This window comes from Mesoplodon densirostris, chromosome 16 (genome assembly GCF_025265405.1).
Source record: "Mesoplodon densirostris isolate mMesDen1 chromosome 16, mMesDen1 primary haplotype, whole genome shotgun sequence".
Lineage (NCBI taxonomy): Eukaryota > Metazoa > Chordata > Mammalia > Artiodactyla > Ziphiidae > Mesoplodon > Mesoplodon densirostris.
Genome location: NC_082676.1, coordinates 23,869,699 through 23,886,722, shown reverse-complemented (window position 1 = coordinate 23,886,722; position 17,024 = coordinate 23,869,699). Strand labels below are relative to the sequence as shown.

At 42.1% G+C, this 17,024-nt stretch overlaps 1 protein-coding gene across 9 annotated transcripts in view; it reads left to right on the top strand.

Annotated features, from left to right (window-relative positions):
* The window catches only part of PHF20 (PHD finger protein 20), a 136,130-nt gene that overhangs the window by 37,772 nt on the left and 81,334 nt on the right, over window positions 1-17,024 (top strand). For all 9 annotated transcript variants that reach the window (XM_060120355.1, XM_060120356.1, XM_060120361.1 and 6 more), the window contains 2 exons: window positions 756-927; window positions 1,801-1,885. In XM_060120355.1, the coding sequence (XP_059976338.1) occupies window positions 756-927; window positions 1,801-1,885 (257 nt within the window). The remainder of the gene's footprint in view (window positions 1-755; window positions 928-1,800; window positions 1,886-17,024) is intronic.

Genomic DNA, 17,024 nt, shown 5'->3' with positions numbered 1-17,024 from the left:
ACTGTCAATCTAGAAGAGTGGATTGGAGATTGAAAGAGCCCATCTAGTGAACTGACCATACTTCCACAAGTAACCAGTGTTAGTTTGTTGTGTATTCTTCTAGATGTTTTATGCATATTTCAGCATGTATGAATATATATATTCTTTTTCATCTTGTTAAAAAAATAAGCAGTAGCTTACTTACCATACACAGTTTCTGCACCTTGCTCTTTTCATTTAATAATTCATCTTGGGAGAGCTTCCCATATCATGACATAGAGCCATCTTCTTTTTAACAACTTCATAGTATTCCAATATATAGATAACAAAATTCTTAAAATTCTTAAAATTGAGACTAACACAATCTGGGCTGCATGGTCATTTGAATTTTTTAACACATGTAAAATATAATCTAGTTGTTAAATGTTTGCTTCCTGCCTCCTTTGTGCTTGGGTCTTGTGTATATGTTATCTTGTTTAACTTGCACTACAACACAGTGTGTTGGGTATCCTTCTTCCACTTTACATGAAGGAACTCAGGCTCTGAAAGGTTAATTTAATCACGGACTAAGGAATATCCTGGATGGGATTTGAACCCCAGGTCTGTTAGCCTTCATAATTTTCAATTTGACACAATGACACAGAACCTGTAAATGATAGGCTTTATTTAGTACTTTGAGACCTACTCCTTTGGGAAGAGGTTTGGAAGGGTATCGTTTTGATTATTTGGGGTGGGTATTAAAGGCATTTAATTTTCTTTTTTTTTTCCTGACTCAGGTATCCAGCTCACATAGAAGATATTGATTACGAAGAAGGAAAAGTACTCATCCATTTCAAGCGTTGGAACCATCGTTATGATGAATGGTTCTGCTGGGACAGTCCTTATTTACGCCCTTTAGAGAAAATACAGCTGAGGAAAGAGGGCTTACATGAAGAGGAAGGATCATCTGTGAGTAACAAATCTGGGCAATTCAGTAATGAGTGGGGTCAGCCATTAGGTACTTTATGTTCCAGACTTTGATGTTTAGTGTGAAAGTCTATAGCAGCTGGGGACCATCCTTATTTAGGCTTGTAGTGCAACTCTGAGATCTCCATGGCCCCGGGGAGCGGTGGGGCGGGGGTTGTTGAAGAATCTCAGCTGTCATCTGTTTGTATGACGTGATTGATTTGACAGCTCATAAACTAACTTGGTTGAGACTGCATTGATGATGAATGGGGACCTTTTACACCACTGTGTCCCTTTAGATCATTTAGTAAGCTCATCTGCTGTCTGATCATTTATTAAGCAATCATTCCATGTGGAGCATTGTGCTAGCCTCATATTAAGGTCTTTTATAAGACCTTGAAGAATATTCATTCTTCAAAATGTAGCAATGCAAACTGTGTGCTGGGAAAACAGTATGAAATATTAATGGTGAATGAGTGCCTCCTTTGTCAAAAGACCCTTTAAAAGTGTGGATGGCATTAGGTGGCAAGAATGCTGCTTCCCTTAATATGAAGTAGCCTCTCTCCTTCCAGCTTGTGTACTTGGTGTGTTCCCTGGTGGTCCTGGGCTCTTAGACTCACTTTCAGGGACAGGATAGGATTATCACTGGTGCTGTGCTGTGGCTGTCCAGAACTCTTAAAATGGCAAAAGTCTGTGTCCAGCCCTTTTGTTTTGGCTCCCAGTGCTGAAAAGCAGAAACATCGTCCTGCATCCCAGTAGCCATCTCCCCTTCCTGCCCTTGTCAATTTCAGCTTCTTTTATGAATTCTGTTACTATGTATGTCCTATGAAATTGGATTGGTAACAGGATCTTTTTTTGTTTTTTAATATTTTTTAGGAATTTCAAATAAATGAGCAGGTCCTTGCTTGCTGGTCTGATTGTCGTTTTTACCCAGCCAAAGTCACTGCTGTTAACAAGGATGGTAAGGCATTTGAGTTGTAATTGTTTTTACTCTTGACTTAGGGGTGAGTTTGTAATATTGGAGTTTGAGAGTATATTTTCAGTATGTATTTATTGCCTAGGAATCCTCTCTCTTTAATTACTCTGTCAGGAGTTAGGAAGAAATTATAAATGGAGAGAAAGGTAGGTTAAAGAGGGGGAGTTTGGTTCTTTGCCTTCTAAAACAGTCATGGTTCATCTGTCACTCCGCTGGGAAGTGTGTAGGTTCTTGCTGTCTAGGGGTTCCTAATATAATAGATGAAATAAGTCCCTAATATTCCTCAGTTATTTGTGAACGGCCAAGAAATGAAGCAAACAGCAAACTTTTCTTAAAAATGTGCTTTGTGGATGCAAGGTGATTGAGAGTGGTCTGTAGTATCAGAGTTACTAGTTGAATTGGGATACTGGGATTTAGAGCACTGAGCTGGAATGCCTTTGCCAGAGTTTAGAACATGTGAGGAGTCAGGACCGGGAACATGTCCCAGAGAGGCTCATTTTGCTAATACAAAGGCAAGAGAAGAGGAGGGTTATGAAGGTAATATATGTGGTCAGCATCCGGACACACACAGAACACACTGGGGGTTCAAGTGATACCTTTTTTCCTTTTTTTAACATTTTCTACCAAGATGTTTGTGGTATGTCCATGATTCCTGCAGTGAATGTTTAGGGCAAACAGACCTCTTAGTACCAGTGTTAGGGGTGACTCTAAGGCCACATTGATTTTTCATTCAGTGAAGTTATTCAAGTATTTATTCAGCACTCTGCTGGACTTTGGGGTGACCAAGAAGTTTTGTCTGAGAATAGGTTGAAATGGTCAAAAATGAACATACATTTGCATGTAGCAGAAATTTTAGTTCCTCTCTTGGTACATTCACTCCACCCCCAGTCCCAGCAGTGGGTTGACAGATGTAGGTTATCCTTAAACCACAGTTCTTTTACCACAGGCCTCCAAAGCAAGGTTGTATCTTCTAAGTTATCTAAACAGTTACTGATTCCTCCTGTTCATGGTTGATTGTCTTTTTGGATAGTCCCTTGTTTCCCTAAGTTACTTTATAAGCCAGTGTTCAAAATAAAATCCTGTTACTATTTTTCATATGTATCACTTTAACCTAAAAATTTATTTTAAAGGAAAGCATACATGTTATTAAGCTGCTTTAAATCCTTTTAGTAAAAGACATAGTTTATTATATCAAACACTCATTAAATAAAATTTATAGGTCCATTTTAATTAAAATGGTGACTGATCTCACTTAATATGGGGAAAATCAAGTCAAACTCATAGAAGAAAAAGCTACAAGGATATACTACTGTACAGCACAGGTAATATAGCCAATATATTTTTAAAATAAATTTATTTTATTTATTTATTTTTGGCTGCATTGGGTCTTCGTTGCTGCACGCAGGCTTTCTCTAGTTGTGGCGAGTGGGGGCCACTCTTCGTTACGGTGCATGGGCTTCTCATCATGGTGGCTTCTCCTGTTGCAAGGCACGGGCTCTAGGTGCGTGGACTTCAGTAGTTGTAGAACGTGGGCTCAGTAGTTGTGGCTCGTGAGCTCTAGATGACAGGTTTAGCAGCTGTGGTGCACAGGCTTTGTTACTCCACGGCATGTGGGATCTTCCCGGACCAGGGCTTAAACCCATGTCCCCTGCATTGGCAGGCGGACTCTTAACCACTGCGCCACCAGGGAAGCCCTACGTCTGAAATCTTTTGAAGTGATCATTTAAGGACTAAAGGTCATTGGCCGAATTATTGGCCATAGTTAATTAAGGGTTTTAAATGTCTTTTAAACTTTGGCAACCAGAGCTTTGCAAGTTGTTTTAAAAAATCTTTTCAGCTCATTTCCTCCACAAGCTAAAATTATAGGAGGGAGAGTCTTGAGGTAATTTGTTCCTACAATGGTCATTTGCTACCCTAATATATTAGTTCTATAAGCTTCAAATTCTGTTCAGTGAATTTTAGTTAACTGGAGGACATTGAAAATGAGTGGATATTTTTGGGAGAACCTGTTTTCCCCAGAGTTCTTGAGTCTGAAATCCTGTTTTATGCTGCCATCCTTTCTGGTTCTTGAGATTAATTGGAAGAGGGAGGAGAAGGAGGGACATGGGGGAGGGGCAATCCTGAAAGTTAATGGAACCAGCTGTGTGGCATTATTGCTACCTCGTGGACTGCGAAGGAAAGCTAGCCTTTGCGGGTGCTCAGATCTGTGCCTGATTTTGAGATGAAATAATGACTCTTAGGTGCTGCCTTTGGGTTAGGTTTAATCCAGGGGAGCTGGCAGTTTCTAGCTCATGATTTATTCTAGTAATTCAATTGCAGGTTTGGGAGGGACAGTGCTGGACTCTAATTTCACTCTTTCCCTGGTGTTTTCTGCCCTGCCTCCATTCCGTCTGTAGCAGGGGCCACCATGGCTTAATGGTGCTGTGAGAAGAACCTCTGCAGGCAAGGTGGTGCCTTTATTTCCTGTAAAAGTTATTCTGTGTTTTTGGTGCTGCTAGGAGGAGGCTGGGGATATAGTGAAGTCACTTTCTATAGCTTCATCTTGGGAAGGCTTGGTCTGATTTTTCTGCCGTTCTTAACCTCCTTGATGGTTTTGCTGAGGCTGAGCATTGACTGAGCAGGCTGGTGGGTAGTGGCCCTAGCCAGGGTGGAGAGCCCTGGCTGCTGGCATTGGGAATCCGGCATGACTGAATCACAACCAGATAGCAACTTTTTATTTATTTATTTATTTGTTTGTTTGTTTGTTTGTTTGTTTAATTGATTTATCTTTTGGCTGCGTCGGGCTTCATTGCTGCACGCGGGCTCTCTCTGGTTGTGGCGAGCGGGGTCTACTCTTCGTTGCGGTGTGCGGGCTTCTCACTGTGGTGGCTTGTCTTGTTGCAGAGCACAGGCTCTAGGCGCGCGGGCTTCAGTAGTTGTGGCACACGGGCTTAGTTGCTCCGCAGCATGTGGGATCTTCCTGGACCAGGGCTCGAACCCGTGTTCCCTGCATTGGCAGGAGGACTCTTAACCACGGCGCCACCAGGGAAGTCCCTATTTTTTATTTTATTTAATTATTTTTTTGCAGCAATAAAGTTGACATGTTTATTAATTAAACTATCACTTAAATTTAAAAAGTGCATAGAAAATAAACATGTTTTAAAACTCCTTTTTTTTTTACAACTATGTACACTTTTTACTTTTTTTTTTTTTTTTTTTCTTTTTGCGGTATGTGGGCCTCTCACTGTTGTGGCCTCTCCCGTTGCGGAGCACAGGCTCCGGATGCGCAGGCCCAGCGGCCATGGCTCACGGGCCCAGCCGCTCCGCGGCATATGGGATCCTCCCAGACCGGGGCACGAACCCGTATCCCCTGCATCGGCAGGCGGACTCTTAACCACTTGCGCCACCAGGGAGGCCCAACACTTTTTACTTTTACATTCAGTCTTTCGTTGACAGCTTTCAGCACTATTATTTTTTGCACTATTAAAGTATTTTCCTTCATCCCTGTCACAGGGAGTTAACACTGATGGACTTTAGACACATTTTTTCTTTTTTGTCTCTAAGCAGAAGCTTGGAAGAACACAAGGGAAAAAAAAACCCAAAAGATCTGTTTTACATGAATAAGTTGTCAAGAAATGTCTTATTTCTAGAAAAGAAGCTTGTCATCTGTTGAGTTTTTGATAGCAACTTTCAGAGTTTCTTAAGGGAGTTATTTAGCACTTGGAAACTGGGGAGAGCAATGCCATGTTATTTAGCCCTTTTCATCTGGAATGATTCCTTGGCAGTGGCAGTTAAGCATCATTTTGTGTGAAGGCAGCCACACCTGGTAGCCTTGTTAGATCCTTGGTCTGTGTTGGAGAAAAAGAAGGGATTCTGCTTCCAGGGAATATTTGTTTGGAAGCCATCTCTGGTGAGTCGACCTCACCTCTGCTCAGCTCTCCGTTTTTATGCCGAGGATGTCAGAGCCGCTTGTCTGTCAGGGGGTTTGTGCCCCTGCTCTGCAAGACATTCTCTCTGGGGGAAACTGAAAGTAGGTTCACATTTACAACAAAATGAGGAATCATTCCTTCCTGTTGATCTGTGGTTAACTTGAGTGCGCAGGCGAATCAGGTCCCTCTTCCTTAAAATTATGCATATCCTTGGGTCACGTGCCCCCTCGTCCCCTCCTTGTACCCCAGTTCAATCTCTTTGTTCATTTCCTAAATCTGCATTTAAACTGGGAGATTTTATGGAAATGGTCTTATTTCTAGAGTCTCTGGTTGAAGCAGTAACTATTTTTTGTTTTCTTCATGCTGTAACTGAACCTACATTTGAAATGTGGGAACACTGGGACTATGAGCAGCTTTGAATAGAGATAAAAGGACAATTTAGGCCCATACGTGCATCTGCTAGCTCGGCTCCTACCTTCTATGGAGGGAAGGAGGTTCTCTGTCAAAGTGACTTGGTAGATGATGGTAATTAGAACCACATATTGATCCCTTGCTCTGTGACAGTCCCTTTGCTAAGCAATTTCCATATCTGATCTTATTTAGTCTTCACACAAACGTGGAAAGGTTGTTGCCGTCAACCCCATCCACATTTTACTGATGAGGAACTGAGCTCACAGGAGAAACTGCTTGAGGTTACAGAGCATATAGATAAATGGTAGCCTGAGGTCTGCATGGAGGTCTGTGGTGCTCCAAGTTTCCTGAAACTGCAGTTCCTACAGTACCAGGCCGCTTCTCTGGAGCAGGGTTTTCCTTAAACAGCAGAAGTTGTCAGGGCCAGATGCTCGCTGGCGGAGTGTGTGTGTGTACGTGCACCTGATCCGGTAGGTTGAGTGTAGATGGTTTGTACTTCCTGGAGCCTGGTTGTGTCTTGAGAGCCCTGACTGGAGACAGGCCCTGTTCCAGTCTCTGCTTGATGATTTTAAGCAGTTCACTCTCCTTGCTCTAGACTCATCTGAGCAGTTAGAAATGGGAGAAGGAATTGGACTAGATGAGCATTTTTGGAAATTGTTGGCTACAGAACCTAAGCCCATTATGTAAAATTCCTAAGAGGAAAAGACTTAGGGGGAGGTTGTCTGCAAACATGCACTTATCCCATCCCTCTGCCCACCCCCTTAGGCACATCTGTGGGAACCTCGGGACTTTGAGAAACCATGTTTGAAAGCTCCTATCCATGATATTATGGAATTCTCTGACTCCTGGAGAATGAGCGGGGTAGTAAAAGGGCCCTGAGTCACAGTTATGGTAGATATCAAGAGCAACAGAAATCTGTCCTTTGTAGAGTCACCTGTTTCCTTGGTCTTAGAGAAGATGAGCTTTCTATACATCTCTAGTATTGTTCTTACATGCCTTCTGCTATTACTGACTTCTGTAAGGTTGTCTGATATGCTGAGTTCTTAACCCCCAGAGGGCAAAGCCAGGAAGCTTTGTTTCATCTGGTAAAGACGGGAGCTTCTTAAGGGAGCCTGAGGCAGGTGACCTTTGTGGCAAGAATGTTCTTATTTTGGATTCTGTCATTTACATGTTTTTTTGTTAGATGTTGTTTGTGGCCATAGGAGAGCTCTGTTGCCAGCCACCCTTGGGAGGATTCCATGGGAAGACATTCTTTTATTCATGAAACCATTAAAGTAGATTTGGGGCCTCTCTCCAGAAGTGGGTCTAGACCACTGTTGTCTGTGGGATGTGTTGTTTTGTTCCCTCTGATTTATTGAAGCCCAGGTTAGGCTATGTGCATGATCAAGGGAGAAAGTTTCAAGATGATCCCTTGTAGTTCTTTGGAAGTAAAAAGGGTCAGGGCCAGGATATTGTTATCTAAGGACAGTGGCCCCTGAGCACCTTTGGCCATAGTTTGGGTCATTTCAGAGTGGCCAGTGGTGCTCTGGGTTTGGGGTTTGGAACTGAGGCCGAGGGACTTGGGGAATAGGCAGTGTGGGGTGGTGGGAGAAGAATTAGTCAGAGGTCAGCAGACAGGCTTGGATTCTGCTTCTAGCTCTGTTGTAGACTTCCATGGAACTCGGGGTCCATCCCTTCATCTAAGGCCTCCATTCTGAGCCTGCTGTCAGGAGTAAGCTTCAAAATTGACTTCAAGTAGCTGAAAATGTTGGACTTTTGGGTAGTATTTTGTCCTTCTGGATGTTTGAAATGTCTGTAAAAATGGACAATTTTCATTTTGATGTAACTGATGATGAACTTTGTTGCTAAGATAGTTGAAAGTATAGGCTTGGGTGGCCTGTTGGCATGCTTAATATTTAAGATTTCTTGAGAATTGGGTTCTTAAGGTCCCCACCCCCAAACCCCCATCCTTAGACTGGCCAGAGCTTTGCCATGGTTGCTTGAACAGAGTCTGTATAGAGTTCCACAGCCTTGCTTATTATCATTGCTCCTTTGCTTGCCAACACTCTCACAATAGAGGCAGGAAGACTGGAACCCAGGCCTTTGCTGTAAGTATTCATCAATCATTGCTGATGTGCCTTATGTAGAATGCTTATCATAGCCTGTCATCTTGTTGTTTGCTTTAACAAACCAATTATATATACCTGTATAAGTATTATATATATATATAAAACCAGCTGTGTATCCTTGTGTCTGTCTTGTTTGCTAGCCACTTTTCTGTGTTGGTGACACTTGTAACAAATAATCACTTTTTTTTTTTTTTTGGTGATACGCGGGCCTCTCACTGTTGTGGCCTCTCCCGTTGCGGAGCACAGGCTCCGGACGCGCAGGCTCAGCGGCCATGGCTCACGGGCCTAGCCGCTCCGTGGCATGTGGGATCTTCCCGGACCGGGGCACGAACCCGTGTCCCCTGCATCGGCAGGCGGACTCTTAACCACTGCACCACCAGGGAAGCCCCAAATAATCACTTTTATTTTGTAATTACAAGGAGTAAAACAGTAGGTAATTACTCGTTGTTTACAACAGTGGTTCTCAGACTTCATCGTGCACCAGAGTCACCTCAAGGCTTTATTAAATTTTTTTTTTTTTTTACTTAAAAAAATTTTTATTTTATTGACGTATAGTTGTGTTAGTTTCAGGTATACAGCAAGGTGATTCAGTTATACCTATATATACATTATTTTTTTCATATTCTTTTCCATTATGGTATATCACAAGATACTGAATATAGTTCCCTGTGCTATACAGTAAGACCTTGTTGTTTATCCATTCTTTTTTTTAAAATTTTTAAATTTTATTTATTTTTATATACAGCAGGTTCTTAATAATCATCAATTTTTTAAAAAAAATTTATTTTATTTATTTATTTTTGTCTGCGTTGGGTCTTCTTTTCTGCGCGCGGGCTTTCTCTAGTTGTGGTGAGCGGGGGGCTACTCTTGGTTACGGTGCACAGGCTTCTCATTGCGGTGGCTTCTCTCGTTGTGGAGCACAGGCTCTAGGCACGCGGGCTTCAGTAATTGTAGCTCTCAGGCTCAGTAGTTGTGGCTCGCAGGCTCTAGAGCACAGACTCAGTAGTTGTGGTGCACGGGCTTAGTTGCTCCACGGCATGTGGGATCTTCCCGGAACAGGGCTCGAACCCGTGTCCCCTGCATTGGCAGGCGGATTCTTAACCACGGCACCACCAGGGAAGCCCCAGTCATCAATTTAAAACACATCAGTGTATACATGTCAATCCCAATTGCCCAATTCATCACACCACCACCACCACCACCCCTCCACTTTCCCCCCTTGGTGTCCATACATTTGTTCTCTACATCTGTGTCTCAATTTCTGCCCTGCAAACCGGTTCATCATACCACTTTTCTAGGTTCCACATATATGCGTTAATATACAGTATTTGTTTTTCTGACTTACTTCACTGTGTATGACAGTCTCTAGATCCATCCACGTCTCAACAAATGACCTGATTTCGTTCCTTTTTATGGCTGAGTAATATTCCATTGTATATATGTACCACATCTTCTTTATCCATTTGTCTGTTGATGGGCATTTGGGTTGCTACCGTGACCTGGCTATTGTAAATAGTGCTGCAATGAACATTGGGGTGCATGTGTCTTTTTGAATTATGGTTTTCTCTGGGTATATGCCCAGTGGTGGCATTGCTGGATCGTACGGTAATTCTATTTTTAGTTTTTGAAGGAACCTCCATACTGTTCTCCATAGTGGCTGTATCAATTTGCATTCCCACCAACAGTGCAAGAGGGTTCCCTTTTCTCCACACCCTCTCCAGCATTTGTTGTTTATAGATTTTCTGATGATGCCCATTGTAACTGGTGTGAGGTGATACCTCATTGTAGCTTTGATTTGCATTTCTCTACTAATTAGTGGTGTTGAGCAGCTTTTCATATGCTTCTTGGCAATCTGTATGTCTTCTTTGGAGAAATGTCTATTTAGGTCTTCTGCCCATTTTTGGATTAGGTTCTTTGTTTTTTTAATATTGAGCTGCATGAGCTCTTTATATATTTTGGAGATTAATCCTTTGTCCATTGATTCCTTTGCAAATATTTTTTCCCATTCTGAGGGTTGTCTTTTCATCTTGTTTATGGTTTCCTCTGCTGTGCAAAAGTTTTTAAGTTTCATTAGGTCCCATTTGTTTATTTTTGTTTTTATTTCCATCACTCTAGGAGGTGGATCAAAAAAGATCTTGCTGTGATTTATGTCAAAGAGTGTTCTTCCTTTGTTTTCCTCTAGGAGTTTTACAGTGTCCAGTCTTACATTTAGGTTTCTAATCCATTTTGAGTTTATTTTTGTGTATGCTGTTAGGGAGTGTTCTAATGTTATTCTTTTACATGTAGCTGTCCAGTTTTCCCAGCACCACTTACTGAAGAGAATGTCTTTTCTCCATTGTGTATCCTTGCCTCCTTTGTCATAGATTAGTTGACCATAGGTGTGTGGGTTTATCTCTGGGCTTTCTGTCTTGTTCCATTGATCTATATTTCTGTTTTGGTGCCAGTACCATATTGTCTTGATGACTGTAACTTTGTAGTATAGTCTGAAGTCAGGGAGTCTTATTCCTCCAGCTCTGCTTTTTTCCCTCAAGACTGCTTTGGCTATTTGGGGTCTTTTGTGTCTCCATACAAATTATAAGATTTTTTGTTCTAGTTCTGTAAAAAATGCCATTGGTAATTTGATAGGGATTGCATTGAATCTGTAGATTGCTTTGGATAGTGTTGTCATTTTCACAATATTGATTCTTCCAATCCAAGAACATGGTATATCTCTCCATCTGTTGGTATCATTTTTAATTTCTTTCATCAGTGTCTTATAGTTTTCTGCATACAGGTCTTTTGTCTCCCTAGGTAGGTTTATTCCTAGGTATTTTATTCTTTTTGTTGCAATGGTAAATGGGAGTGTTTCCTTAATTTCTCTTTCAGATTTTTCAACATTAGCGTATAGGAATGCAAGAGATTTCTGTGCATTAATTTTGTATCCTGCAACTTTACCAGATTCATTGATTAGCTCTAGTAGTTTCATGGTGGCATCTTTAGGATTCTCTATGTATAGTATCATGTCATCTGCAAACAGTGACAGTTTTACTTCTTTTCCAATTTGTATTCTTTTTATTTCTTTTTCTTCTCTGATTGCCGTGGCTAGGACTTCCAAAACTATGTTGAATAATAGTGGTGAGAGGGCTTCCCTGGTGGCGCAGCGGTTGAGAGTCCGCCTGCCGATGCAGGGGACACGGGTTCATGCCCCGGTCCTGGAATATCCCACATGCTGCCGAGCGGCTGGGGCCGTGAGCCATGGCTGCTAAGCCTGTGCGTCCGGAGCCTGTGCTCTGCAACGGGAGAGGCCACAGCAGTGAGAGGCCCGTGTACCGAAAAAAAAAAAAATAGTGGTGAGAGTGGACATCCTTGTCTTGTTCCTGATCTTAGAGGAAACGTTTTCAGTGTTTCACCACTGAGAATGATGTTTGCTGTGCATTTGTCATATATGGCCTTTATTATGTTGAGGTAGGTTCCCTCTATGCGAACTTTCTGGAGAGTTGTTATCATAAATGCGTGTTGAATTTTGTCAGAAGCTTTTTCTGCACCTGTTGAGATGATCATATGGTTTTTATTTTTCAGTTTGTTAATATGGTATATCACATTGATTGATTTGTGTATATTGAAGAATCCTTGCATCCCTGGGATAAATCCCTCTTGATCATGGTGTATGATCCTTTTAATGTGTTGTTGGCTGTTTGCTAGTGTTTATTTATTTATTTATTTATTTTGCGGTACGCGGGCCTCTCCCTGCTGTGGCCTCTCCCGTTGCGGAGCACAGGCTCCGGACGCGCAGGCTCAGCGGCCATGGCTTATGGGCCCAGCCGCTCTGCGGCATGTGGGATCTTCCCAGACTGGGGCACGAACCCGTGTCTCCTGCATCGGCAGGCGGACTCTCAACCACTGCGCCACCAGGGAAGCCCCTGTTTGCTAGTATTTTTTTGAGGATTTTTGCATCTATATTCATCAGTGATATTGGTCTGTAATTTTCTTTTTTTTGTAGTATCTTTGTCTGGTTTTGGTATCAGGGTGATGGTGGGCTCATAAAGGAGTGTCCCTTCCTCCACAGGTTTTTGGAAGATTTTGAGAAGGATGGGTGTTAGCTCTTCTCTAAATGTTTGATAGAATTCACCTGTGAAGACATCTGGTCCTTGACTTTTGTTTGTTGGAAGATTTTTAATCACAGTTTCAATTTCATTACTTGTGATTGGTCTGTTTGTATTTTCTGTTTCTGCCTGGTTCAGTCTTGGAAGGTTATATCTTTCTAAGAATTTGTCCATTTCTTCCAGGTTGTCCCTTTTATTGGCATAGAGTAGCTCGTAGTAGTCTCTTAGGGTGCTTTGTGTTTCTGCGGTGTCTGTCGTAACTTCTCCTTTTTCATTTCTAATTTTATTGATTTGGGTCCTCTCCCTCTTTTTCTTGATGAGTCTGGCTGATGGTTTATCAATTTTGTTTATCTTCTCAAAGAACCAGCTTTTAGTTTTATGGATCTTTGCTATTGTTTTCTTTGTTTCTATTTCTGTTTTTGCTCTGATCTTTATGATTTCTTTCCTTCTGCTAACTTTGGGTTTTGTTTGTCCTTCTTTCTCTAGTTCTTAGGTGTAAGGTTAGATTGTTTATTTGAAATTTTTCTTGTTTCTTGAGGTAGGCTTCTGTAGCTATAAACTTCCCTGTTAGAACTGCTTTTGCTGCATCCCATAGGTTTTAGGTTGTCGTGTTTTCATTATCATATGTCTCTAGGTATTTTTTGATTTCCTCGTTGATTTCTTCAGTGATCTCTTGGTTATTTAGTAATGTATTGTTTAGCCTTCATGTGTTTGTGTTTTTTACGTTTTTTCCCTCTGTAACTGATTTCTAATCTCATAGCGTTGTGATCAGAAAAGATGCTTGATATGATTTCAATTTTCTTAAATTTACTGAGGCTTGTTTTGTGACCCAAGATGTGATCTATCCTGGAGAACGTTCTGTGTGCATTTGAGAAGAAAGTGTAATCTGCTGTTTTTGGATGGAATGTCCTATAAATATCAGTTAAATCTATCTGGCCTATTGTGTGATTTAAAGCTTGTGTTTCCTTCTTAATTTTCTCTTTGGATGATCTGTCCATTGGTGTAAGTGAGGTGTTAAAGTCCCCCACTATTATTGTGTCACTGTTGATTTCCTCTTTTATAGCTGTTAGCAGTTGCCTTATGTATTGAGGTGCTCCTATGTTGGGTGCATATATATTTATAATTGTTATATCTTCTTCTTGGATTGATCCCTTGACCATTATGTAGAGTCCTTCCTTGTCTCTTATAATATTCTTTATTTTAAAGTCTATTTTATCTGATATGAGTATTGCTACTCCAGCTTTCTTTTGATTTCCATTTGCATGGAATATCTTTTTCCATCCCTTCATTTTCAGTCTGAATGTGTCCCTAGGTCTGAAGTGGGTCTCTTGTAGACAGCATATGTATGGGTCTTGTTTTTGTATCCATTCAGCGAGCCTGTGTCTTTTGGTTGGAGCATTTAATACATTCACATTTAAGGTAATTATTGATATGTATGTTCCTATGACCATTTTCTTAATTGTTTGGGGTTTGTTTTTGTAGGTTCTTTTCTTTTCTTGTGTTTCCCACTTAGGTAAGTTCTTTTAGCATTTGTTGTAGAGCTGGTTTGGTGGTGCTGAATTCTCTTAGCTTTTGCTTGTCTGTAAAGCTTTTGATTTCTCCATCGAATCTGAATGAGATCCTTGCCGGGTAGAGTACTCTTGGTTGTAGGTTCTTCCCTTTCATCCCTTGAAGTATATCATGCCACTCCCTTCTGGCTTGTAGAGTTTCTGCTGAGAAATCAGCTGTTACCCTTATGGGAGTTCCCTTGTATGTTATTTGTCGTTTTTCCTTTCCTGCTTTCAGTAATTTTTCTTTGTCTTTAATTTTTGCCCATTTGATTACTGTGTGTCTTGGCGTGTTTCTCCTTGGGTTTATCCTGTATGGTACTCTCTGCGCTTCCTGGACTTGGGTGGCTATTTCCTTTCCCATGTTAGGGAAGTTTTTGACTATAATCTCTTCAGGTATTTTCTCGGGTCCTTTCTCTCTCTCATCTCCTTCTGGGACCCCTATAATGCGAATGTTGTTGCGTTTAATGTTGTCCCCGAGGTCTCTTAGGGCATCTTCATTTCTTTTCATTCTTTTTTCTTTATTCTGTTCCACAGCAGTGAATTCCACCATTCTGTCTTCCAGGTCACTTAACCATTCTTCTGCCTGAGTTATTCTGCTATTGATTCCTTCTAGTGTAGTTTTCATTTCAGTTATTGTATTGTTCATCTCTGTTTGTTTGTTCTTTAATTCTTCTAGGTCTTTGTTAAACATTTCTTGCATCTTCTCGATCTTTGCCTCCATTCTTTTTCCGAGGTCCTGGATCATTTTCCTATCATTATTCTGAATTATTTTTCTGGAAGGTTTCCTATCTCCACTTCATTTAGTTGTTTTTCTGGGGTTTTATCTTGTTCCTTCATCTGGTACATAGCCCTCTGCCTTTTCATCTTGTCTATCTTTCTGCGAGTATGGTTTTCATTCCACAGGCTGCAGGATTGTAGTTCTTCGTGCTTCTGCTGTCTGCCCTCTGGTGGATGAGGCTATCTAAGAGGCTTGTGCAGGTTTCCTGGTGGGAGGGACTGGTGGTGGGTAGAGCTGGCTGTTGCTTTGGTGGGCAGAGCTCAGTAAAACTTTAATCTGCCTGACTGCTGATGGGTGGGGCTGGGTTCCCTCCCTGTTGGTTGTTTGGCCTGAGGCCACCCAACACTGTAGCATACCTGGGCTCTTTGGTGGGGCTAATGGCAGACTCTGGGAGGGCTCATGCTAAGGAGTACTTCCCAGAACTTCTGCTGCCAGTGTCCTTGTCCTCACAGTGAGCCAGAGCCACCCCCCGCCTCTGCAGGAGACTCTCCAACACTAGCAGGTAGGTCTGGTTCAGTCTCCCCTGGGGTCACTGCTCCTTCCCCTGGGTCCCGATACGCACACTACTTTGTGTGTGCCCTCAAGAGTGGAGTCTCTGTTTACCCCAGTCCTGTCGAAGTCCTGCAATCAAATCCTGCTAGCCTTCAAAGTCTGATTCTCTAGGAATTCCTCCTCCCGTTGCCAGACACCCAGGTTGGAAAGCCTGACGTTGGGCTCTGAACCTTCACTCCAGTGGGTGGACTTTTGTGGTGTAAGTGTTCTCCAGTTTGTCTGTCACCCACCCAGCAGTTATGGGATTTAATTTTATTGTGATTGTGCCCCTCCTACCATCTCATTGTAGCTTCTCCTTTGTCTTTGGATGTAGAGTATCTTTTTTGGTGAGTTCCAGTGTCTTCCTGTCGATGATTGTTGAGCCTTTAGTTGTGATTCTGGTGTTCTCGCAAGACGGAGTCTTTTTTTTTTTTAATTTTTGGTTGCGTTGCGTCTTTGCTGTGCACAGACTTTCTTCTAGTTGTGGCAAGCAGGGGCTGCGTTTTGTTGCGGTGTGTGGGCTTCTCATTGCAGTGGCTTCTCTTGTTGCGGAGCACGGCCTCTACGTGTGCGGGCTTCAGTAGTTGTGGCTCACGGGCTTAGCTGCTCTGTGGCATGTAGGGTCTTCCTGGACCAGGGCCGGAACCCATGTCGCCTGCATTGGCAGACAGATTCTTAAGCACTGCGCCACCAGGGAAGTCCTCAAGGACTTACTAAAACACATTTCTGTGTCACACTCCCAGAGTTTTTGATTCAGTATATTGGGGGTGGGGCTGATAACTTGCATTTCCAGTAATTTCACAGGGTTGTTGATGCTTCTGGTCTGGGGACTACACTTTGAGAAACACTGGTTACAGTGAGCCTGGTGCTGTGTGAGAAACTAGTGTCAGATGTGGTCTCTAGCCTTGGAGAGCCTGCCTTCGATTTGGGATCTGCCTTTTATATGAAGGCATCTAAATGTGAGGATCTGCAGGTCAGGTACCAAATGAGTCTGAGAAGTTCAGAGGAGGGAGAACTCTCCAGCAGCAGGGAAGTCAGGAAGCTTTTACTGAACTATTGTGGTCTTTTGAGCTGAGTGCTTAAGGATCAATGAGTGGCACATTCCAGTCAGGAAAACACTTCGTGTGGAGGTGGAAATGTCACAAGACAGTTTCAGTGGGTGGCAAGTAGCTAGTCACTTTGAGTTGGTGGGTATTGTGTGCTGGTAATTCGAAATAAGGTTTGGAAAATAATTGGGCTCAGATTGCTTGGACTTTGAACACTGAAGAGGGAGGGTTTCAGTAGAGGTGGCTAGCCATGGGCAGGGCCTTATTCAGGGCTGGAGGAGAGGGCTGGTGGGTGGGGAGAGAATGTATAAGAAGGAGGCAACCAGCCAGAAGATCTTAACTTCATCAGTTGCATTATTCTGCTCCCAACCCTTGGGATTTATTTTTTTTCTTCCATGTTGGGTAGTAAATTGGTCCTGAAAACTGACCATGTTTACTAGTGGTAAATCATTACATGATTACCAGTGGTTCATTGATAATCTTGACAAGATTAACTGTGATTTTTTTAAAAAAATAAATCCCTGGAAACCCCCCCCCCCAAAAAAAAAGAGAGAGAGAGAGACATGGGTGGGTTCTAAAATGCAAAAGTTTGAAAGTGTTGGTTTGGGTACAGCTAAGAGAACTTCTGTAGTTGGATGCGTTATTTGGGGAGATAAGATTATTTGGATTTCCAGTTTCCGTTTTTTAGCAGAGAGTGATTTTTGTTGGAC